The sequence below is a fragment of the Sus scrofa genome, chromosome 14, assembly GCF_054392235.1.
Source record: "Sus scrofa isolate SSC_HxYL_T2T_F1_AM1 chromosome 14, Sscrofa_HxYL_maternal_Yorkshire_Landrace_v2.0, whole genome shotgun sequence".
In the NCBI taxonomy this organism is placed as follows: Eukaryota; Metazoa; Chordata; class Mammalia; order Artiodactyla; family Suidae; genus Sus; species Sus scrofa.
The window spans coordinates 158,365,462-158,390,993 of NC_139396.1; the positions used below are offsets into that span (position 1 = coordinate 158,365,462).

General features: G+C 51.4%; 1 protein-coding gene across 16 annotated transcripts in view; it reads right to left on the reverse strand.

The window, feature by feature from the left end:
• Window positions 1-305: 305 nt before the first annotated feature.
• The window catches only part of C14H10orf90 (chromosome 14 C10orf90 homolog), a 235,829-nt gene continuing 210,602 nt past the window's right edge, over window positions 306-25,532 (reverse strand). For 14 of the 16 annotated variants that reach the window (XM_084995868.1, XM_084995862.1, XM_084995860.1 and 11 more), the window contains 5 exons: window positions 24,512-24,690; window positions 21,643-21,820; window positions 4,772-4,835; window positions 1,329-1,428; window positions 306-1,239 (listed from right to left, as the gene is read on the reverse strand). In XM_084995868.1, coding sequence (XP_084851994.1) covers window positions 1,201-1,239; window positions 1,329-1,428; window positions 4,772-4,835; window positions 21,643-21,820; window positions 24,512-24,690 — 560 coding nt within the window. In that variant the 3' untranslated portion in view covers window positions 306-1,200. Of the gene's footprint in view, window positions 1,240-1,328; window positions 1,714-4,771; window positions 4,836-21,642; window positions 21,821-24,511; window positions 24,691-25,532 lie in introns of those variants that run through there. The other 2 variants (XM_084995861.1, XM_084995856.1) reach the window with 2 other exon arrangements.

Sequence of the window (25,532 nt, forward strand, 5' to 3'; positions counted from 1 at the left end):
GAGGACAGAAGTGTCACCAGCACCTGCCTAATCCCCTAACCTTCCTGCTCATTCCTGGGGAGATTCAGGGTCCCCAGGATCCTAAGACTTGCTCTCAACAGCCTCCTGCTGTGCCAGCTCCCTGGGAACAACCTTCTCCCTGGGGCATCGGGAAGGACAAGGGTCCCGACCTGGGGCAGTGATAGGGAGAAGGCGACAGCACAGGGGGTCAGAGGCCCCCACCTGGACCTTGGCGACATTTCTCTCTGAGCGCCATCTGCACTGGCTGCTTGGGACGCAGAACATGGAGCTGAGCAATACTTTAATTTTTGTAATAACTGCATTTATTTCCATTTTCATAAAACTATTGTTCGCAACTCCCCAAACACACATTTATAAATAAAGGACATTTGCAACTGGAGGAACAAATGAGGTTGGAGCCATCAGGCCATTTTTAGCAACACAGCTTTCTTGGGGCAGGGGGGGCAGTGTGCTGAAAACACTGAAGTTACCTACAACTTTTTTCAGCCACTTCTGCCCTCCTGGCTTCCATGGAAATAGACTCTTTTGCTCAATGAAGAATGGTCCTGGGAGTGGGGTGAGGGTGGTGAGGGCTGCTCTGCCTGCCCCCGCCAGGTCACAGAGAAACAGGCCGCTGCTCCCCGGTCCCCAGCAGATCACCTGTTTCCAAAGCCAGCCTCTGGCTTTACCCAGTGCGCACATCCAGAGAGGCTTCAAACACCCTGCGTGATGAATACCTCAAGGTTGGGAGGGCAAAAACCTGGCACAGGTCGGCACTGGTATTTTTTAGGCGATGCATTCCGGTCCTGGAAATATAATAATAATAAAAAAAATAGCCCCCCTGGGATCTCACCCCATGTGAGCATATAAGGCCTTTCTGCCTGGGTGGAAATGGGCGGCAGGAACAAATCAGAAGCAAAAGATAAAACTCAGATGGAGAAAAATGAATGGACTGTGTCTAATGGGTCCGTGGAGCTGGTTACCCTATAACCGTCTGATGACCCATTCCCTCAAGGATTACTGTTTCTGCTTGGTTTGGGTCAGTAATTCAGGAAGCTATGCTTTCCTTTATTAAAAAAAAAAAAAAAAAAAAAAAAAAAAAAGTATTTCACGTCACGAAGATAACACGAAGTTTAATGGTTTATCCAGCGTTTGAAGTCGTCCCAGGTCCAGGTAGAGGGTCAGCAGGGCAGCCTGCGGTTAGACTGCGTTCCTTTGAAGGAGCTGGTCCAGTAATTGCTAGAGAAGCAGGAGACAAAGATGTCAAGTTCAGATTCAGCATCTGGGCACCACACACACGTCACACCTGCCGGCGGCCGGGCGGTTACCTTTTTGAAGACCTCGGCCCGGAGTCTGTTACTCTGTAAGATCACCCTTTTCTTTTGTTCTTCTTTTTTCTTTCTCACTTCCGGCAAGTTATTATAGATTCTGAAACAGATTCGGAAAACATTTTGAATGGGAGCAAGACGGCGCGTGCCTGCTGTGGGTCTGTGTCCCGTCCTGTCGGCAGCCTCTTCCATTTCAAAGGGAAGCTCCGCCACACGTGAGCATCCCGCATCTGTGAGACACCGGGACCAGGGCTCCCCCGACGGCCTCCAGATGGGGCTGCCCGGGGAAGGGGCTGTGCGGCACCCCGGGCCAGGCTGCAGAGGCTGGGTGATTTATTTCGACGTCGCTTTTCTCGTCCCTCCACGCTCTATGGTGATCAACCACCTGCTTGTAAAACAGAGATGCCAGACCTCACGCTTTGTCGCTCTGAGTGTAAACTTACCCCGCACCAAGCACCTTCTGGCCCCTCGACTGTGTGCCTGCCTGTGACGGGGAGAGGAGCAGCAAGTCCATGGAAGCAGCAGGAATTGTACTGGAGTCACACACAGGTAAACAGGTGTGTGTCTGCCTCTTTACCTGTTGCGTTCCTAATCAAGGGACATTGCCAAACACATCACGGGCTCTAAGTGTTAGGCTCTTGTCCTGCTGTACCATGACTGAGTCTCCAAGACACAAGCAGGGCCTGCGGGACCCTTCCTCTAGGTCCCCCTCTTACCTCCCAACAGACACTGTTTAGGTGCTGGTGCCCGACACGGCTTTTTTCCTTAGGGCCGCACCCGAGCCATATGGAGGTTGCCAAGCTAGGGGTCACGTCGGAGTTGTAACCACCAGCCTACACCACAGCTCACAGCAATGCTGGATCCTTAACCCACTGAGCGAGGCGAGGGATCAAACCTGCGTCCTCATGGACACTAGGCAGATTCGTTTCCACTGAGCTGCGACGGGAACTCCTCTGCCCCACAACACCCACGGACACAACGGAAACGCGGCTGCCTGCACTTTGGGGGCGGCTGGACACGTGGCCCTCCACTCAACATCTCTTTTTTTTATTTCCCTCATGTCTGAAAACCAGACAAAATGTCTTTAATGTGTCCACTATTAACACAGAACTACCTGGTATTAAACACTGCTGATGACAACATCAGCAGGTGACACTAGCATAAAAAGATGGATAACAACATCAGCAGGTGACACGGTCTTGGCTATAGGGTACGAGGCGGAGCCCCTGCCATGAACATCCCCAGGCAGCCCTCACTGCCGTCAGAAGACACCGTGTCCTGCAGTCGGGTGAGTGAGGAGCCCCAGCCCAGTGAGGACAGCAGCTTCATGAAGGGCTGGGAGTCCAGCTTAGTCTGTCTGACTTGGCACAGCACTGTCCTCCAGGAAGGCAGCATAAGATGACCGGGGAGCTGCACGGTGCCTGGCACCCTGTGGGCATCAGTGTGGTCTAAATGGATACGTGAACACATGGCTGCTGCATCCAGGAGCTCTTCTATAACAGCCCAGGAGAGGACGGAGAGGAACAGTAGGAAGGCTGACCATTCCCAGAGCCCCACAGAGAAAACCCCTCTGGATCCACGAAGCCACATCTTCCTGATCTGGATCATCTGATCGTCTGATCGTGTGGGGAGTTCAGGATAAAGATTCCTAGGCCTCAGCCCTGGAGCTTCTGCTGCAACCTTTTCTTAAAAGAGCATCCTAAATAAATGACAATGGACCAGCCCACCTCAATGAAGAAAATTATCTGTACCTCTATCTTCCGACGCAGACCTCGCAGACGTGTTATAAAGTGAAAGAAACAAGCCACAGGAAGATGATACAGGGTATGATCCTATTTGTGGTTAAACATTAGATCCTTGTATCCACACACATACAAGTCTATTTTCAGGTGGAGAGAAAGGCCTGGAAGGCTATTTGGGATGCTGACAACTGTGGCATCTCTGGAGACTGGACCAGGCTGGAGAGAAGAGCAGGTGGGGGAGCTGGTCAAAAGGGACTTCAGCTCTCTCTCCTTTGTTTGAATTTTTTCAATGAAAATGCAATTTAACAATATAGTGAATAACAAAGAAGACAAAAGACAAGACAGCTCCAGGGTGGGATTCTGTGGGTAAGTGAGGTCTGAGAACCAGGGTCTGAGGCCACCCAGGGTACAGCCCCCAGAGCAGAAAACCCATCATTGACCGCATCTGAGGAGACCGGTTTCCGGCCGGGGAAGCCATGACCTAGGAAGTTGCATCACTCTGCTCACTGGTTCCCTCAGAGCCTCCGTCTCCTCTTCGGTAAAGTGACAGGGTGATACCTGCCCACAAATGCTGCATCGAGAGCCATCCTTTTAACTGCAAGTCTCCATCGTAGCAGCTTTGGGTTTGGGGACTAGGAGGGGACAATTCAACTGCATTTTCCACTAAATTGAAAAAGGAATACTTTGGGCATGAGGTATACACAACTTTGCACCTCTGAAATGGCAGGTCTTGAAACCCAGCGGCCCTTTAAAAACCCCAGGTAGAATGCTATGGATCAGGTCGCTAAGGGGACAGTCCCCTTCTGCTCACTGTCACTTTTTTATTTATACCGAGGTTCCCTGCTGAGCACCAGAGTTGGCTAATTACCACAGAACCCATCTCATCATGATAAAAGCAGAGAGTCTGTGCCTGGTGTGGGGAGCAATGCATTCTTCCTATTTCAATGGTTTCTCTAAGTTGTGCTATCAATTCGGTTTAATTATTATAATTCCTCCCAGTGCTAGATACTTTATTATAAACTAATGACATTTTACTTGCATGAACTTGGCACATGCTACCGAGTTATTACATTTTGGTTAGGAGGCCAGGTCTCAGAAAGAATGGCAGCCTTTGTGTGCTGGTGAGAATCAGTGGGCGTCTAGAAGAGCAACCAGCCAAGCAGACCAGCGAGTGTGCTGTGGCCGGGCCGCCAAGCCCGCCAGGGGTGGAGCGCCAGGAAGGCCGGCTTGTGGCCCCCACGCATCATCGGCCTCCAAGTTTGGATGCTTTCCTGAGGGCCCCGTCACTGTCAAGGCCCTCGGGAGGCCCAGCCCTGTCTCCTCCTCCTCAAATTACCTGCAGAGGTGCAAAGGGACGGACGGGACCTGCCCAGAGCAATGATGGGAAAGGCCAGAGGCAGTCCTGTCTTGAGTCTGGGGATCTCTCGGAGACCAATTACCGAGAGGGTTCAGAATCCAAGACCCACCACTTCCCTAAGGTTTTTCCAAGAACGACTTTAACGTCCGGAGGTGCAATTCCACAACTGCGCCTCTTGTAGCCGGCTTTTCACATTCCCATCCAAGGCCTCAGACCTTAAACAGGGACCAAGAAAGAGTGGCTCCGCCAGACAGCGCCTGGACCCATCAAGCCACCCTTTGGTCGCCGCCCCCCACCCCTGTCCCAAATTTGTTCACCCCCCCCCCCCCCATGTAACCCAGTACCTTTTCGATCGCATGTGCATCTCCTTCTCTGAAATGCACCTTTCTTTGGGCTTGAACAAGTTATCTGAAACAAATGGAAAGAGGATTCGTTTCAGGAGGGAGGGACGTTGCACGTCGCAAGAGGAACGTCGTATGAGGGCCTTAGGTCACCCTCGGTGACCGATCGTTAAACAAAGCCCAGCCTGTCACAGATACCGCAGGACTCAGTAGATACACACACAGTGGGTTGTTCTGGAATCAACGACCAACAGGTTGGTCTTGACAGCTGTTAAATACAGGCATGAAGTTCAAGGTTAACATCTAACAGACTTGATGGGCAGCGACTCCTTGGCATGCTTCACTGAGCAATAATAAGTCATTACCGGGGCAGTGCCAGCCTGTGTGGCACTAGGATGTGCTTCAGTGTCACTCTGGCTGCAGGGTGCGGGGCATGAGGTCCTCAGAGCCACAAACCCATCTCCATACTAGGTTTCGGGTGCCTCTGAGGACAAGGCAATCTCCCGGCTATCGCTGAGCTCACCGAGAGAGAGCAGAGCTTTCGCTCGCAGCTCTGGCCACCGCTGCCCCTGCCCCACCGCCGTCAGGGACACCTGGCCTCTGCCTCTTTTCCAAAGGAGGGATCAGCCCTTCCCAGTGTGAGAAGATATAATGGACAACAACACAAGAGTAACAGCTGTCTAATGCCTTCTGAGAAAGTGCACAGCGGCTAAAAAATCACTGTGAGTCCGGAGTGGTTTTCAATGTAATTGAACATATTACTGATCGCAGGGGTGTTCACAGATGGCGCTTAAACATGGTCTGTGTAGGGAGTTCCTGTCGTGGTCCACAGGTAAGAGCACAACATAGCCTCCGTGAGGATGCGGATTCAATCCCTGGCCTTGCTCAGTGGGTTAAAGACCTGGGGTGGCTGCAAGCGCCGGTGTAGACTGCAGATGCAGCATGGAGCCCTCGTGGCTGTGGCTGTGGCTGTGGCGTAGGCCTGCAGCTGAAGCTCTGATTCAACTCCTAGCCTGGGAACATCCATATGCTGCAGGTGGAGCTGTAAAAAGAAAAAAAAAAAAATTCTGTTTGAAAATAAGAAAAATTGGAGTTCCTGTCATGGCTCAGTGGGTTACAAACCTGACGAGTATTCATGAGGATGTGGGTTCGATCCCTGGTCTTGCTCAGTGGGTTAAGAATCCAGTGTTGCCCTGACCTGTGGTATAGGTCACAGATATGGCTTGGATCTGGCATAGCTGTGGCGTAGGCCAGCAGCTGCAGCTCTGATTGGACCCCTAGCCTGGGAACCTCCATGTGCCACAGGTATGGCCCTAAAAAGCGCCCCCCCCCAAAAAAAAATGGTGTACACCCTTTTGTAATATCTGAACTTCCATGAGATGCTCATCCCTATGGACTAGCCAAGAGTCTGGGACACAAAAATATTCCTTGGGTCCTTGTTGTAGGGGAAGGCACCTGAGCAGCTGTCACACATACTTGTCTGGAGCACCTGGATGTAACCAGGTCACCTGCCTTCACTCAGCATATGCAGACAGGTGACTCAGGGTCCTTCAATCATGGGGTTGGAGTGGGCTCCCTGGGACCCCCAGCCAATACCCCACCAAGTCTCCCCAACCTGGTTCGGCCCCCCTTTTGCAACACTGCAGAGAAGCTGCTGAAAATCTCCCAGGCTTAGAATATATTGAATTTTCCAGGAATTTCCCAGAAGTGGGATAGAGGCAGGGACATCCAGAAGCCTCTTGTTCTCTCTGGGGAGAAGGCGGCTACTGATTTACAATATGGAAACACGAGGGCTGAGCTCGTAGGCTGTCTGGTTATAAACAGACAAGGAAAAAAAAATGGCACCACTCCTCAACTTCAAAGACAAGATTCAAGGGAGAAACAGGAGAAAGGAGAAAGCAACCAGCAGAAATTTCCCATTGAAGGGAACACATCCCCAGTGTTTGGAAAGGCCTTGGGCCATGCGAGCGAGGAGAGTCGACAAGGCCAAGGAAGACTGTGGTCTGCCAAGACGCCTCCCCTGCCCACCCTCTGCTCTCACGCCTGGCAGGGCCAGGCTGGAGCCCGGGGCCCCAGGAAAACCCCAGCAGCACTCCGAAGAAGTGGGGTGTCACCTTAGGGAGGTCGGAGTCTCAAGCGTGCCAACAGTGCCTGCCTGAGGACTCACTCGGGCAGGGAGAAGGGGCTTCAGACAAAGCGGAGACTCCAGTCAGCCCTGCATTTCCCAGGAGTGACTCAAGACGAGGGTGAGGCCCACGTGACAGATGCCTGGTGCCCCCGGGGACAGAAAGGCTCGAGATGGCATTTGCATCACTGCTGTCATCACTGTTTGTGGTCTCCTCTCAGAAATGGTTTGTTTCTTTAGAGCACCTGACACCACAAAGAAGCTTTGGTCTTATTTCCAAGAGGAAACAAAAGCAAATGCAAGCTATTTGGCACCTCCACTGTTTTGTTTTCTGAACGCTTCTCGGCCTGCTGTGCCCCAGCCCAAGCTGAAATTCTGGGCCCAGCAGCCCATGTTCGACGCAAAACAAGCAGGCCTGTATCCAAGAGGGCCCATCCCAGCTGGTGGGCTCCACCCCACACCCTGTTGGTTGCTGTTGACTTTGAGTTTTCATAATAGCACCAGGCCCCTCTGATGGACAGTGGGGGGCTTTCTGGGCTGGAGCAAAGGGTGGAAGGAAGCAAAGCCCTACCTCCCTGGAGGAAGGTGCTGGAAATAAATCAAGTGTGTCACTAATGGCTCCCAACCTCATTCGAGTGAAAAGGCCCCTATTTGTTGCTGTGAGAACAGAAGTGGCCAGAGATGGGGCAGGGAGCAGTGTGACACCTGAGGGCTCAGAATCACTGGTTATGGTAACCTGCCTGTGTTTATGGGTCTCAATAGAGCTTCACACCAACCCTGTGACATGCTCATAATTTTTGGTATTTTAGGATTGGAAAATCAAAGTTCAAAAGGCCAAGGGTTTGCCTGCTCAGGTTCATGCAGTAAATGAGTGCATGGCAAAGCTGGGTCTCAGACCAAATCAATCCAGCCTTGTCCACACCTGCTCTTAATCTCAGAACACGGCCACCAACCTGTGGTTGAGGAACCCACCCAGCAAGTGCTGGTCCTCTTCCCAGGAGACCAATCCAAAATCCCTTTCTCTTCTTCTTGCTGTCTACATTTAATGAGCAACTACCCTGCCTCCAGGAGAGGCTCAGAAGAAAATTGGTAAGCTCCTGCCCCTCTGAGACTTCATTTGCTGAGGGAGGAGTCAGATAATTAAAACAGCTACAATGTATCAGGTACGTGATGTGATGAAAACAAATCCTGGCGCCAGGGTCAAGGGAGAGACCCCGCTGCTCAGGAAGGCCTTGGAGAGGATCTGTTTAACCATGATGACCACAGGAGCCAGCTGTGGGGGCCAGCAGAGGGGACAGTGAGGAAGGAATGGGGGCCATGGTGTATGCAGTGCGAGGAGGGGGCCTTGGGGGCACAAGGCGAAAGCCGGCTGAGAGCAGAGGCGAGAGCAAAGACCATCTTTGGTTTCCCACCCAGCTTGCACTTGGCCACCACCTGGGGAGTCTGACAATGCACGGGCACTGGAATCTGAACCACAATCTCTGATGATCCCAATGGAATAGGGACAACAAATCTGACCCACTATTGGGTCTGTTTCTTTTACCTTTGTACTCTGTTGCTTTTGCTCCCAGTTATTAAGAAGGTTGCTTAAACCCTGAAATTTACAGGATCACCCATTCTCAAAGCTCTGACCTTTAAGAATTAAGGCTTTCCCATTCCTATAGAAATACAAAGTTGCAGAACAGATGGTAATATTTGTCTTGGAGGTTCATAGGAACATCTTGCCCTGCCATACAGGGACAGCTGCAAGAACAAAGGATTCTGATACCAAGAAGTTTGCAGACAACCAAGTCTGAGACCAACAAGTTTGCCTCCTCCCTCACCTTGTCCTTAAAAATGCTTTGCTGAATCCCTTTGAGGAGTTTGGGCTTTTTTTCGGGGGGCGGCGGGGGGGAGATGAGCCACCTATTCTCCTTGCATGGCCCTGCAATAAACCTTTCTCTGCTCCAAATCCCGACTTTTCAGGATTGTTTGGCCTCCGGTAACAACTGGAGGTGGGAACAATCCATGTTAAGTTTTGCAAGCTATTAAGGAGCTTTGCAAGCCTGCTGAGTTTCCCTTCAGAGTACGAGACATGGAGAACCAGGAGGGATTTTAAGCAGGGGATCTGATTTGGATCCTGAAAGGATGGCTCCAGCAGCTGCTCCGAATGCACATCAATGGGGTGAAGGACATTCAGACACGGTGGCAGGGAGATAGGCCAGGCCGTTGCAGTCAAGTCAGTGAGAGAAGGGAGCACTCAGGAGGGCTGTGGAGTGGGAGGACTCGGGACTTACCTACACCCACCAAACCTGAGCAAAGCAAGCCACAAAGGTGTGAGAGAAAACCCAGCTTTATGGGGATGCAATGGATTGGGAATTTGGGATTAGCAGGGGAGAACTGTTATATACAAGATGGATCAACAGCAAAAGGTCCTACTGGGCAGCACAGAGACTATAGTCACTATCCCGTGATAAAGCATCATGGAAAAGAATGTGAAAAAGAGTACACACATGTATAACGGCATCACTTTGCTATGCAGCAGAAATTAATACATTCCGAATCAATTATACTTGAATAAAATACATTAAGAAGAAAAGAAAAGAAAAAGGCTTTGGGTTGGAGTAACCCCATCATTTGACTACTAAGTTTTCATCTCTTTGATGCTCGGGGGACTCAAAGATCAATGATTAAGGGCTCACAGTCTGGGGCAAAAGCCAGAAACATGAGGCCTTCAGGTGCCAGGGCCTACAGCAGCACAGGGAGGGGGCTCGTGGTGGGGAGAGGCGCACAGTCCACCAGGGAAAGGGCATGGCCAGGGAGACTTCCCATCAGAAGACAGCTGAGCTGAATCTTGAAAAAGAGGTCCTGACAGTGGGAGCAAGAAAGGCTGGGAGGAAGGCGGCCCAGGCGGAAATGCAGCAGGACCGCGGGGGACCTGCCTGCGGCAAGAGACAGTTCTTCAGGGGCGCACACAGCAGGATCCATCAGGGACCTCATTTCATGGAATGGAAACCATCCTGGCAAGCACTTGGCTTAAAAATACAGCTTACGCCCATCTATCAAGTTCCTTTTAATGGAAATTCTGCCTTTATAAAATTAAAGGGAGGGGTGAGAACAATTTTCAGCTTGCTTATGGGTCTTTTATGGATTCTCCTTGAAGCTTCGCGTATTCTAATTTCACTCGTATGAAGGAAAAAGAACGGTGGATGAATTTACCTCCCATTATCATTCAAATAGAGAGTCGTCCCCCCCCACGCGCCAATAAAACTACTAAGATAAATCACCCATTTCTGCCTTTCTGGAAAATCTCTTAAAAAAACAAACAAAAAAACCGTATCTGACTCATTATTGTATCCCAACAACTGGTTCGTTGCTAATTTCATGACGTAAGGCCAGACATGCTGAGCCTTTACCTGGTTCAAAGTTAGCAAACAGCCAGCTACCAAGATTTTGGTGCTTCTGAAGGCTGTTTGCGGGGAGAGGCTGAGTAAAAGCCACGTCCCCAGGTCCCATAATCTCTATAAACAAATGCAGGTGTTTATGATAACCCTCCTCTCACACGTGTGCAAACAGGAGAGCACACACAGGGGCCGGTGGCCTCAACATTCAGGCAGCTGACAGTGTCCCCAGGAGGCAGCAAGGATCACCTGGACACCAGCGCGATGGGGGGTTTATGAGGCCCGAGCTCGTTTTCCTTTACACAGAGTCCTCATCTACAGCTCTGATTGCAAAGCTTCGTTTTTCCTACTGAACAAGTCATCTAAATGATAATCGGGCTCACACTGGATTGATTAATGCAGCGCCCTCCCAGCAGCTCTCGGCAGCCACCCGGAGCCCCTTGAAGAATCCTTTAGCATGTGCTCCCCCATCTTAAAAACAGCAGAACTAAGTGATGCCTGTTCGGGGAGAATCCAGCCAAGATCCAAGAAGTCACTTTGGAGTGTCAGTGCCAGGTGTACACGGCCAGAATCTTCTACTAAAGCCTAGGCCTCCCAAAGGGTTGGAAATGGGCTGTTTTAGGGAAGAACATCTCTAGAGGAGTCCCCCTTAAAAAGGCCCCAGGACATGTGTAGTCTAAGGTCACAGGCGATTCCTTAGGTCAGTTTCAAAGCCAGGGAGCAGCTGGCCTTCCCACCCCTGGAATAATTACATCATGGTTTGCAGGAATTTAGACCAGTTACTGCACCTCATTTCTATTCAGCTCACCTCACTGGACCTCTCAGTTGCTGATGGAGGCAACAGCTGAGTGGTCTACCTTGGACTAATTCGCCTTCCAGAAATTAAACAGTGTGCATTACACTGAAGAAAAACAAGACTCATAAGTTGTGTGTCTCCAGAGTGCTTTGGTGATGATAAAATCTTTTGCTGGATCTTTTGCCCCTTATTTAGGGGCTGGTCAGATAAAATCTTTTGCTGGATACACATCCTCATTTTCCTGAAATCCCTTCTATCCTGTGGAATCCTGTCCTTAAATGATGGTTCTGTGTCATAAGCAGCCCCTTCTAGGGGCCTGGCGGGGGTGGGGGGCTGCATATTTTGTTTTTTAAAAAAAATAGCCCACTGTGACAATTATCATTTGGACACAAAAGAGAGATGCTAACATCACAGTTCAGAAAGTCAAAGTGGCTCTCAGATGCTTCAAGTAGAGGCATACAAAATTAAGAAATGAAAAATAAGCCAGGGGCCTGCAGGGCTATCTGTTCCTCTCTTCATGCTCAAGGTCAAGAAATGAGGTCAAGAAACTTTGGCTCCTGGCCGAAGAAGCATGAACACATGGGCTTATCCTTGAGTTTGGAGCAGATTGCCATGTCGGGGCTTCCACGAGCAGAAAAGGGTGCTGGGAGCTGAAGGATGGATCTGAGAAAGGGTCTGGGCCTGGGCGGAGGAGGGCCCACCAAGCACACAGCGAGCCCACAACCCATCCCCCCCCCATCCCTCAGAGCTGAAGAACCTGGATGCAGCACAGGCAGGTGAGGCCCAGGGGCCATGGCTTCAGGTCCCACAGCTAGAGGAACCAGATCCCTGAGCCAAACATGCCCGTGAGAAACATTTCGAGAGAGAAACAGTCTTCGTGCACCTCCCTTCCTTCTGGACCCAAGAGCTCCATCGCCAGCTGCTCTCCCCACGCCCCAACCAGGATCCACTCCAATGTGGTTCTAGACTGGGTGTCCGTGGCTGTCTGCCTGGCCAGCTCTCCCCAGGCGGCAAGTGAACCCCTGGAGAACCTGAAGGAATCCCTCCTGCTCTATTTGCTTCCTTTCCCAACCAACGTCCCTGCTCCTCCCTTTCATACTCCATCTCTGTGGCCAAAGACACCAAAAGTTAACGTTTCTATTGATCTTCTGGTTATGCCTCAAGAGATGCAGCAGGGGACAAAGGGGTCCAAGGCCCCCCATGAAGTCCACATGCTTCAGAAGGTGGCCTGCATCTGCGGTGGCTCTCTCCTGCACCATCTCCTACCTTGGGTCACTGGCACAGCAGACCACCAAGCACCTGCAGAACCGAGCATCCTAGATTTTCACTTAATGAAACAGGCAACCCTCTTCTGAGTGTTTAGAGAACCTCTCCACGCCATGGCAAGAGAGGACCAGGTCACCAGCCTCAGGGCCCCTAGGTACATAATCTGCTGCAGCTACCTGTGGTACAGAGAAAGGCAAGCCTCTGCCTTAGCTATGCAGTTAGTTTTCTCGTGGTTTGTTGCTTCCTCTAGCTATTTTCCCAGCTCTTGGTATGGACAACGGCACCCTCCCTGGTTATTTCACATTGTGACATTTGTGAAGTGCTTTCCAAAGGGACTGCAACTGGCTCTGATTCCTCTGATGGACTCTGTGTTGGGTGACAGAGTGGTGGCATTATTATAGATGCCAGCGAAGCCCACATGGAGACAGGGCAGGGCCTATCAACAGACAAGCTCCCAGGGAGGCAAGCTCGTGACAGACTGTGTAATCAGCACCACACCCCATTGCCCAGAGGACCCCAATGTCTTCAGCCATCGCTTTCTGGCATTACTAGACCAAAGGGATTCAGATAATGAGAGCAAGACCTCCTTCCCACAGTTCCAGATTCTGTGGCAAATGGCAGATTGAAAATCCAGTTGGGTTTTCTTTTAGCAAAACGTGGTAGTTACTGTTATAGGCAAAGAGTCCTAGAGCTATATTTCCAAAGTGGACTCCCAAGAATTAGATAAAAGCATTTCAAGGTCAAAGAAGTTTAGGGAAAACAAGATTAAATGAATTTAAGCAGTTTTCATTGTTGCAGGACTTATCAGTGCTGTTAACATACAGTGGGCATTGTAAACCTCCAAGAGAATAGAGCATACAAAATCCTCAAGGAGAAAGAAAAAAATGGAGCTGAAGGAATCAGGCTTCTTGCCTTTGGACTTTACTACAAAGCTACAGTCATCAAAACAGTATGGTACTGGCACAAAAACAGAAATACAAATCAGTGGAAGAGCATCAAAAGCCCAGAAATAAACCTGTATACCTATGGTCAATTAATCTATAAAAAAAGAGGAACAGATGTACGGTGGAGAAAAGACAGTCTCTTCAATAAATGATGCCGGGAAAACTGGACAGCTACACGTAAAAGAATGAAATTAGAACACTCTCTAACACCATACACAAAAATAAACTCAAAATGGATTAAAGACCTAAACATAAGACTAGATACTATACAACTCTTAGAGGAAAACATAGGCAGAACACATTTTGACATCAATCACAGCAGTATCTTTCTTGAATACCTCCTAGAGTAATGAAAATAAAAACAAAAATAAACAAATGGGACCTAATTCAACTTAAAAGCTTTTGCACAGCAAATGAAACCATAAACAAAATGAAAAGACAACCCACAGAATGGGAGAAAATATTTACAAATGAAGCAACTGACAAGGAATTCATCTCCAAAATACACCAACAACTCAGGCAGCTCAGTATCAAAAAACCAAACAACCCCATAAAAAAAATGGGCAGAAGATCAAATAGACATTTCTCCAAAGAAGACATACAGATGGCCAAAAAATACATGAAAAGAAGCTCAATATAGCTAATTACTAGAGAAATGCAAACCCAAACTACAAATGAGGTACCACCTTACACCAGTCAGAATGGCCATCATCAAAAAACAAACAAACAAACAAACAAAAAAAAAACTACAGGAGTTCCCGTCGTGGCGCAGTGGTTAATGAATCCGACTAAGAACAATGAGGTTGCGGGTTCAATCCCTGGCCTTGCTCAGTGGGTTAAGGATCCAGCATTGCCGTGAGCTGTGGTGTAGGTCGCAGACATGGCTTGGATCCTACGTTACTGTGGCTCTGGCGTAGGCCAGTGGCTACAGCTCCGATTCGATCCCTAGCCTGGGAACCTCCATATGCTGAGGGAGCAGCCCAAGAAATGGCAAAAAAAAAAAAAAAAAAAAGACAAACAAACAAACAAAAAACTACAAACAGTAAGTGCTAGAGATGGAGTGGAGAAAAGGGAACCCTCCTGCACTGGGAATGTAAGCTGGTACAACCACTATGGAAACAGTATGGAGGTTCCTTTTAAACAGTAAATATAGAACTACTGTATGATCCTGCAATCCCACTCCTGGGCACATCTGGAGAAAACCATAATTCAAAATATACATGCACCCCATTGTTCATTGTAGCCCTATTTACAATAGCCAAGACATGGAAGCAACCTAAATGTCCATCAACAGAGAACTGGATAAAGAGGACAAGGTGCATATATGAAACGGAATACTACTCGGTCATCAAAAAGAATGAAATAATGGCATTTGCAGCAACATGGACCTAGAAATTAGCATACTAAGTCAGAGAAAGACAAATATCATCTGAGATCAGTATAAGGAATCTCACATATATATGGAATCTAACGAAAAAATGATACAAAATGATACTCAAAAATAATACAAAAGAATTTGCAAAAAGGAAACAGACTCAAAGATTTTGAAACCAAATTCATGGTTACCCAAAGGGAAACATGGGGCAGGAGGGATACATTTCCAGGATGGGATTGACGTATACACACGAGGACATAAAAACAGATGGGTAACAAGCACCTGCCATATAGCACAGAGTAATCTACTCAATACTGTGTCATTACATGGGAAAAGAATCTGAAAAGGAATGGACATACGTATATGTAGAACCGATTTATTTTCTGTACACCCAAAACGAACGCAACTTTAAAAGTCAATGAGACTCCAATAAAATTTCTTTTAAAAAATCTCAAGGAGTTCTATGAAGGGGTTGGTCTCCCGCTGGACTGCATTTTGGATAGTCTAAGCTTAAGGATCCTGGGAAGAAAAGTGACAACTGCAGAATGTTAACAGTTAAAATTAGTTCTCAGTTTTCAAAGTCATGATGTGTGGCAAGAGATTAAAATTATACACACACACGTGTATATATGCATACATATACAAATATATATACACTTTTTTATATATACTTTTCACACTTTATATTTGTGTACTCTCTCCACATTCTCTTTAAGAATGTGTGTGTGTGTGTATGTGTGTGTGTGTGTGTGTGTTGAATGGCAAGTTTCAATTACTCACATAAAGGAACCTGAACAATGGTTCAAATCACACTTCGCCCTAAAACAGCAGCATGTGGTTCAGGTCTGAAAGCCTAGCTGTTGATGTGAGGGTTGCCATTTGCTCCAGCTCCAGGGTTTCCCAGCATTATTTTTTTTTTTTAGAGAACCACAAAATATAGTGATTTACAGATGATGAATCAACTTTCATTCTGGTTGCCAAGTAGATTTATATCCTTCATGTCGCTGCGTGGTTTATTACTGAACTGCACTGCGGTATAAAAGGAAAATCATTTGGAAAATAAAATCCAGGCAACTGGGAGATCCCATGCCAAGACGTTCCTCCTTGCCGTTCTGCCATTCTGCGTTTTTATCTTATGTTCTTTAAACTGGATAGATGTACCTCTGTCCCGCAGGTATACTTCTAATCAAGAGACATAAGTTGGTCCTTTCTGCTCATGCTTCTTAGAAAGAAACGCAATACCTTTATCCTCAGTCTGTGAAGGACACCAATAATAGCATATGTACAAGTATTTTTGAATCAAGGAAAAAGTCTTTTAGCTAAATCAGGCTTCTTGTTTTCTTTGCAGACTGATGAAGTAACAATTTACTTTTTATCTGATAAGTGCATTTTAAAATTCCTTTGTGGGTGATAGTGGGAGAACTAGCCCCAAATATTTATTCAGATGATTGATGGAAAAACATCCACGAGATCAGATCGGCAATGGCGGGGACCATGTGGCCAGCGCTCAGCTGGCTGTGAGGGGAACAGCACATTTTCATTACTGCAGCGACTTCCCCAGCCGTCTCCTGTCTGCTGGGTCACTTCTCTAGCTCAATGCTCAGGGAATGCAAATGAATTCTAATACTTGCTCCAGCCAAAAATCAGCAGTGAAAGCAGATCAGCTGGAGAAAGAATTCTGCAGTGCCTTCCGGAGAATTCCGCCCTTCTACTGGTCCGTGATGTAAAGGGCTGCGCTTGGCTCACCTTGGGAAGTGTGGAGAATGCACTTCGGATTCAGCTAGTCTGCCTAGCAGAGCTTCCCAGAGTAACTCAGTGTGTGCCCCCTGGCAAAGGGAGCTTTTTCTAGCACAGGCACATGACTATAATCCAAAGTGGAAAGGTAAGAAGGCAGGTGATCTAGAGAGATGCAAGAGACAGGAGTGCTCCCGTGGAAGAGGTGGGGAGGTGGAGACTGGCTGGGAGTAGTCAGGGAGGGCTTCCTGGAAGAAGGGTTTTCCTGAAACCATCTTTCTGATGGGTTCTCCACACATTCAAAGGGTAAGGGGACAATCCAAAAGAGCCACGAGGACCACCTGAGTGTCAGAGGAGAAAAAAAAAACAGAGACAGAGGCAAGGCACCCTGGGCTGTGTCTGAGCACTGCAGTCTTTCTGACCAGCTGCGGCACTGCATGCAGAAAGCTGCACTGATTCCTAGCGAGCAAAGCACTCAACTGAGAAGCGAGAGGTGCCACGCGGCGTGGGTCATGCATTACAGGAGTCAGAGGAAAAAGCCTTGGGAGGAAGAGGTTTGGACAGAGGCTGGACTTGAGATGGGCTAAGGAGCCCAGGCAGGACTTTGCGGCGCAGAAAGGAAGAGGGGCAGACCAGGCTTCTCACGGGTGGTTTGGGGCCCTGATGGTGAAAGTCCCTGAAGGTAAGAAAGGACAGCCAGCCAGTGAGACGAGCTGGGAAAGCAGGCAAGCGGGCAGGTCAGGCTTGGAGGCTCTGGGGATCCAGGGCGACCTGGAAGCTGGGCCCCCTGCCCAGAGGGAGATGGTGAGGGCCGGGCTTGGGGCGCTGCGGGATAAAGCCACAGATGGGTCACAGGATGTGCGGCCCAAGCCCCCCTGCCCACCGCGGCCGTGCTCTCCACCTGTAGGTGCTACGCTGCCCACTAACTGCAGGCGCTGAACTCCTACTGTGTGAGGGTGCTGTAGCGGCTGCCTTCAGCCCAGCCTGCCCAGATGCATCCCATCAGGCAGAAGCAATGACTGATTCCAGAACACCCTAAATTCCCAGGTTATGGTTGGCTTTTGAATATGACCAGCCTCCATCCCCAGGGGACCCCAGAAACTGTGTAGATGATGAGGGAGCCCTGACTTGAGCCCAGGTAACCCTGGGGATGTGTACAGGTGGAGCCCTGACTTGGGCAGAAAAGAGGGGCCTACAGCTTAGAGTCAGCACCTCAGATGCTGAGAGCAAAGGCCAGCCTCCCCCGACCCAGCCTCTGTGAGGCTCATCATCTCTCCAGGACTTGGCGGTCACCACATTCCACCGATTCTGTCACTTAGATACCTTCTGCCACCACCCCCCACTCCCCCCACCCCCGCTTTCTGCATCCCTCTCACGGCTCTGCCCTACCACCCTGCATCACGTCTTGCCTGGCGCTTGATATGCTATGTAGAGCCGGCCTCAGCTTCGACCACAGAATAAGGGGAAACCGGGAAACAGCATAGAGAGTGCCCGCTGGCCCCCTGGGGCTCCCCCGAGGCGCCTCGTCTCCCGATCTGCTCCCCACCCCCATTTGAGGGTCCAGCCACGGCTGAACTGGGCACCCGGCGACCTCTCACTGCAGTGCTTCCACCGTCTCTTCCCCCGGCAGCCCCCGCCCTCCCCAGCCTGCACCACAGTTCACCCACGCAGGCTCTACAAATTGCCCCCATCAGGAGCTTTCCACAGCCCTGGTGGGAGCACGGCTGCCCTGGGTTTCCATGGCAACCCCCTTTCAGGGCATTTAGCCAGTCCCAAGGTCATTGCCCCTTTCCCCTCCTCAGGAGCTTGGTGGGAAGGTTGATGACACCGGGGGCCTGGGGCACAGTGAGTGGCTTCTCAGGAAAGCTGTGCTGAGAGCTGGATGAAGAGGCTCCTTGTCACGGCTGGAGCCCAGCCAAGGGGGCCCAGGTGGCTCCCGGGCCAGGAAGGCCACGGATTTATTCGCTTTGGGAACTCAAGCTGCAGCTACCCCGCAAGGACAGGCTGGGGCTGCAGGCGGGACTTGATTATCATACTACTTCCGGGCCTCTGAGCCCCAGTTGGTCATGAAAATAGCCCTGGCTCCACAGAGGGAGGCCTGTGAACACTCACACACACACGTGCCACCGCCCTGGGCCTTAGAGACTGCTCAGGATTCATGAGCCCACAGGAAGCAGCGCCGGTCTGCTGGCCCCCGCCGGAACTGTCTTCCACATCAGCTTTGCTGGCAGCCCCTGCCCAAATGGGTGTTCGCCAGCTGCCAGGGGTTCCCCCGACCCTCTCGGGTCTGGGCCGCGTGGGCCGGGATCAGAGGCAGCCAGCCCAGCTCGGAAAGCAATCAAGAGACCTCCTCCTCCTTCTAACAGACGTCTTGACACCGTAGCCAGAGCTGCTCGTTCGCGCATCTGATTTATTAACTCATCTCACATGTAAGGAAAGCATCTGCATCTCACTTTCACCATCCTGCCAGCAGACAGGCTGAAGACAAGATGTGCAGGACGGCCCCGCTCGACGCGGCCGGCGGCACGCCCCGCGCCTGCCCGGGCTCACACGAGGCTCTGGTTTCAGACGTCGTCTGACTGAGCTGGCCGAACACACACACACACACGAGGGAAACCCTCCCATCAACCATAAATACCACGGGGCTTAGGAAAGCAGCCATCAAATTGAGCCCCGAAGCCTGGCGCCCAGAACGTTCTAGTCGTCAGAACTGTCCTGGAACTGGGACTAATCAAAAGGTGGCTCAGTTACCCAAAACCATTGACTGTGTCTGATCACCTTTGATTGTAAGATCAGCATTCAGAAACTCCCACTGTGGCTGAGCAGGTTAAGAACCCGACTGAGTACCCATGAGGACGCAGGTTCAACCCCTGGCCTTGCTCAGGGGGTTAAGGATCCAGCATTTTGCCACAAGCTGCAGCTTGGGTCACAGATGCGGCTCAGATCCTGCATAACCATGGCTGTGGCATAGGCCAGCTGCTGCAGCTCTGATTTCCCCTAGCCTGGAAACTTCCATATGCCACAGGGGCAGCCCTAAACAGAAAAAAAAAAAAAAAAAGGAAGAAAAAAGATCTGCATTCAAAGGAAACGTGAACTCGTAAAAAGATAATCTGTTTGTGGCAAAACATCACAGGCAGATGATGGAGTGGGCAGAACCAGGGCTCACCAGGTTCAAGGCCCCTTCCCCGGATGTGTGACGGTGACTTTATTTGGAAACAGGCTCTTTGCAGATGCATGCATGTTAAAATGAGGCCCTCCTGGAGAAGGGTGGCCCCTCATCCAATGTCCCGTGGCCTTATAAGGAGAGGAAATGCAGACACACAAGCACAGAGAACAGGGCTGTGGGGAGAGGGAGGCAGGGACGGGAGTGGTGCATCTACCAGCTGAGCGATGCCAAGGAACGCCAGGAGGAGGATGGCCAGAGGACGACTTGTTCTCCCTCTGGGCCTCCTGGGGGACTCAGCCCTGGGGACACCTGGCTTTTGGGCTTCCAGCCTCTGGACTATGAAAGAATAAGGTTCTGTTACTTTACAATCTCATCTAGGTCATTTTTTGCAGCAGCCCTAGGAAACACAGATGACCGAGGCAGCATTCCTCCGATGGGTGAGATGATGGGGTCCGGACGCTGGGATTGGGGTCCGTGATGATGGCACAGCTGGAAGGGAGCTGGCCCTCAGGACGGGGGTGAATGGCGCCATATGCGACACGCTCGCAAATGTCCACGGGGCCTCATTTTCTCCTACACAAAGTGACAGGAGCGGACTGAAAAGGAAGGCTCCGGGACACCTTTTTTTTGTGTGCACCTGTCTTGAGCTCCACCCTGACACTGGTTTATACCTGCTGACAACACATTTGTCTATATCTGACCATTTTCATTAAGCAGGATCTTTAAAATGTTGAGGCCAAGGGACCTACATGTCATGGGTTCCTCAGGACAAGCCTGGACGTTGAAGGCCCCAGGAGACCCCCCAGGTGTGGCCAAGACTTGGTCCGTCAGAGCCACACGAGAAGAGTCTGCACCTGATCCCAGACTGCCGTGTGGAGCCGGAGACTCAAGAGCTGCCAGAGAACACATCCAAAGAGAGCCTAGGTAGGCCGACCGGCTTCGAACACCAGCAGGAGACGCGTTTTCACGTGGGGGCGGGCCCTGCACACCCCTTTTGTTGATTTCCTTTTCTCAGCATCCCGGAAAGTGGGCACTGGCCAAGCAGCAGGTAGCCGCTAAATCCTTCCCCACAAGAAGGATGCATTCAGGTCCGCCCTTGCTGGGGTCTTGACGACCCCCCAACAGATCTCTGGGGGGCTGAGGGGTTAAGAGGCATCCTATCACAACACCCTCTGCCCTCTGCCCCCCATGCCCCATAGGAGCTGGTCATACCTGCTAAGCTCTGCTTTATTGAATATGGTTACTGCGCCCGAGGATGTTATTCAGAATTATACCCAGGATTTCCCCTCCTGGGGACTAGAACATTTTCCTAGGCAGAAGGATCTTATTCCTCTCTCCCAAGGAATAAAACAGGTTTCCCCAGGCCTCCGGATTTTGAGATTTGAGTTGGCAGGCCATCAGCGTATGCTCCCATGCCCCCATCTCTGCCCTTGTCTCTTCTTGTTATTTCTGCTGCTTTAACAGTCTGTTTATAAGCTCCACGAAGAAAGGACCGAGGCCAGCGCCACTCCCCATGCTCTCCCCGGCTCCCAGCACGGGGCTTGGCCCAGCGAAGGTTCCTGATCACGCTGTCCCCAGTGAGTCCGTGAGTGTCGCCCTCACGGGGTCAGGGCGACAGCGGCCTCCCAGTGCTTGGGAAGCTGACCATACCTTCTCTGACTCACAGCAGGATAGGGGTTTCGAGATGACAAATGTTGATGCAGACAAGCCGGAGTCGGCCCCTCACCCCGAGACCTGTTTTGCAATCTCTAAAGGGCAAAGGGGAGCTCTTGCAAATATCTGTCAGGAGCCAAGAATCTGAACCGGCTACTCGGGCTGCTACGGTTGTGTGGCTGCTTTCCCAGCTAAAATGATGAAGTTGTGTCCCAAAGCATTGCTGCTGAATTCGGTGCCCGTGTGTAGTAAGGGGCCTGGGCCCCCAGGGCCGGCTGCCTGACGCTGAGGTTTGGGTACTTGAGGGACCACGAGTTCTGCATGTGTCGGGGGCACCATGTGGCCCATCAGGTGGGGCGTACGTCCCAGCCCCGGGATCCCGCCGTCTCCCCAGCACGGCCCTCTCCATCCCCACACCACCTGCAGCTCACTTACCGCTGAGAGGGTGGGGCACGGTGAACTGCTTCTTGTTGGCCCGGACAGGAAGGAGACTCTGCTTCTGGCCCAGGCTCTCCTTCTGCTGGGCTTTTCTCTGCTGTACCATGTGCTCAAGCTTCTTTAGACGTTCTTGCGAGCGAGAAATGAACTGAGGTTTGCGGACTTCCAGTGCCTCCTGAGAGGAGCAGGGAACACATTTTATTTTTAGGAGAAGTGATGCAGAAGGCAGCACCCCTCCAACTTGGTCCAGAAGCTGATCGTAAGGACAGCGTGGGAGCACATCCCAAATTTCTCCCGCCACCTCATGGAAAGAGGGTAACAGACCCGTTGATGACACGGGTCCTGGTGACCAGTCCTGGACAGCATCAAGACTGTCCCCACAGCATGACCATAGTTCTCAACATCAAATGGGGAGTTCCCGCCGTGGCTCAGTGGGTTAAGAACCCAACATAGTCTCCATGAGGATGCGGGTTTGATCCCTGGCCTTGCTCATTGGGTTAAGGATCCAGCATTGCTGCAAGCTGCGGTGTAGGCTGCAGATGCGTCTTGGATCTGGCATGGCCGTGGCTGTGAAATAGGCCAGCCGCTGCAGCTCCAATTCAACCGCTGGCCCCAGAACGTCTCTATGCTGCAGATGCAGATGTGAAAGGGCAAAAAAGCAAGAAGAGGAATCTGACTGCAGCATCTGCGGTGGCTGCGGAGGTGCAGGTTTTACCTCAGCCTAGAGCAGTGGGTCAAAGGATCCATGGTTGCTGCAGCTTGGATTCAATCCCCAGCTGAGGAACTTCCATATGTCATGTGTGCAGCCATTAAAAAAAAAACCCCAAAAAACAAAACTGTGAGCACAAAGGCACACCTCCACCCATTCCCTCTGCCACCCGTCCAGTCATCCATCTCCAACAGGCCAAAACCTGAATGCCCTGAACCCCACATTCCCAAGTGGCATGGGTGGCAAAGGAATGGCAGCATCACGAGTCACTTGCTTCTGCTGGGGGCTGGAGGCCTGTAAAAGCACAGAACCGGATCGTCCACCTGGCATGAAGTATGTGTCTTTTCAGGAGCAAGTGTCATTGCAGCCAGCGGAGACAGCTCCTCCTCCCAGGAACCCAGCACTGGCAGCGAAGCTTTGCTGTCCGAAGTGGTTCCGAGAGCTCCGTGGGGGAGCTCAGAATTCCCGTGTGTCCCCAGCAGCCTTGCTGCTCACTGCATCCCCTCCGTGCACGCACTGACCACCCACCCAGGTTACTGAAGAAGAATAACCACCACTGACTTGTCTAAACCCAGGGCTTTGGGTGTACGCATGCTGTGAAACTCCCTGCTTCCATTCTGCAAGGCAGATATATTTATTCCCATTTGACAGAGGCAAAAACTGAGGTTCATTGTAATTTGGGAGGTCACATGGTGACCCCTTGGCTTCGACAGTCCTGTGCTCTTCCCACCCTGCCTTCCTTCCTCTTAACCTGCTGTGCCCTGTACACCGCTGTTCAGGCTGGACCCTGCGTGGAGTATGCCCCTCCCCCCACAACTGGCTCAAGTTCTGCTTATCCCGGTAAACTCTGGCGGGTCTCCCGTTCGGCCTCAGCATCGTGGCCCTTCACAGAGAGACCCTGCACGCGGGATTCACCCTCGTTTACTGTCACCCTAGGCTGTGAGCTCCCGGATGGCATGGGCTGTGTCTCACCTACACTGCATCCCTCTCAGCCGGTGCTCCAGCTCTGCATGCAGCAGGTGCTCAGCACAGGTCCTCCAAGGAGCTGCTGTAGTGGAATGTCCTCTGCCCCAATCCCCCCCCAGCTGCCGGGGAGCTCAGAGCTCCCAGAAGCAGGGGCGGGGGTGCGCAGCTCCATCCCTGTCATGGATGTAGCCCTGGCCGCTGTGCCAGGAATGGAGCTCTTGGCTGGTTGGCCTCCAAGGGGCCAATCCCAGGTCCCAGGCACCAGGGCCTGGAGAGAGAGCCCCTGTGGGCCCAGGCATGGCTGCTGCCTAGGCTGCCACCCCAAGGCTGGAGGCTCAGCCTGCTTTGGGGTCCTGTGGGGTGAGGGTGGGGGTGCAGGGTAAGCCAGTGGAGCCTGCTGCACAGCTGCAGGGCGGTTTACAACAATCACAAGTCTTCCAGAAGCACCCTAAAAAAATGGAGGTTCCTAGGCTAGGGGCTGAATTCAAACTGTAGCTGCTGGCCTGAGCCACAGCCACAGCTATGCCAGATCCGAGCCAGGTCTTTGCCCTACACCGCAGCTCACAGCAACACCAGATCCTTAACCCACTGATCGAGGCCAGGGGTCGAACCTGCATCCTCGTGCATACTAGTTGGGTTCATTAGCCACCGAGCCACGACAGGGAACTCCATGTGTTTGCCCTTCTAATCTTTCTGTGTATTTTTTGAACTTTAAAAAATGTGTACATATGACTTCTTCAATTAGGAAAAGATACCAAATGAAACTCCATCTCCTTGAATTCATGACCCCATGACTTTGGGGCTTTCTTAGTCTTTCAAAGGCTTACTGTCCTTATCTGAAGACAGGGTTACAGAACTCCCGCCTCATGGGGGTGCCGTCGGGATGGAAGGCCCTGATGCCCGTGAAGTGACCCCTCAAGGTCCGGGCACCTGAAAGATCTCAAATGCTGTGGTGGCTCCAATCAAGGGCACTGGATGCTATGCGATCCCCATTCCAGCCCGGTGGCGGAAAGAATGTTATTGCCATGACTCACATGGTGGCAAAGAGGCCCAGAGAGGTTCGGGGACCTGCCCAGAGTCACACAGCCACCAGAAAGTGGAGGCAGGTCTCTGGTCTCAGAAGCAGGCGTGAGGCTGCGTTGAAAGGTCTCCCCTCCGTGGGATCAAGCTGGGATGCACGGAAAGCCCTACCTGCAAGGTCAAGGAGCTTGTGGGCATCTGCTGGTACTCAGAACACTCTTCGGACAGGTGGCAGGTCTCGGGTCTCCCAGGGGGCGCTGGCTCGGGGGCCATGGGCTCCTGCGTGGTGGGGTCCTCAGTCTCCTCGCACTCCTTTATTTTAACAACCAAGTCACAGCACGTGTAGTCTCCTGGGAGAGAAGATTGAGAATCGATTTCCAGGACACCGAGTGGTGTCTCCCGCCTCCTCAACACCATTCGACACAGAGGGCAATCTTGAAAATGGAAACGCCGGTGGGTTATTAACGGGCCTCGTTAAGCCAACAAGCTCACGCCTCATCACAGACCCCTGGCTGCCCTGGCCACAGGGAGGGCCGTAAGTGGGCAGCCAGAGCTGGCGGCTGGCGAAGTCCGCCGTGGAGGCCTTCCCTGGGCCGCTGACGTTCAAGCTGCCTTTGCTCACGAGATGAAGAAACTCTCTCTGGTCTGCGCTGCGGATTAAGTGCGTCCCGTACAGTTATTACCGTTGGGTTGTTTGGGGACCGGGTATTAATTTATCTCATGTTTGCTCCACTAATGATCTAAGAGGAATGGTGTTCAATTATTTATCCCTCCCTTTCACTTGCCGGGGACCACCCCTGGCTTTACACTCGTAATTGGAATCTCGCTCGGCGCTGCATCTGGTCCCATCCTGACCTTCCTCGGTGGGAAAGGTCAGGAGATGAGCTGACTCAACAGCGCTTTGGGCAGGGCAGCCTTCAAGCGACTTTGAAAGAGGGGTTAATACGCGTTCACTGACTAACAGCTCCGCCTGGAGCACAATGCCCGTCCTGGCCCCCCATCCAGGTGGAGGTCCCCCCGCTCCCCGCCCCCAGCCACGGCCTCAGCAGACCTCCCGGTTCTGAAACTCAGTGGGGGCGTCCTCCGTCCCCGCCACGTGCCCTCCTAGCTCCACAAAGTCCCTGTGATTCCTCCACTTGGTGACCTCTCACCTCCAGGCGGAGCCCGAATTTTTCAGGAAGCTGCCCTCCCC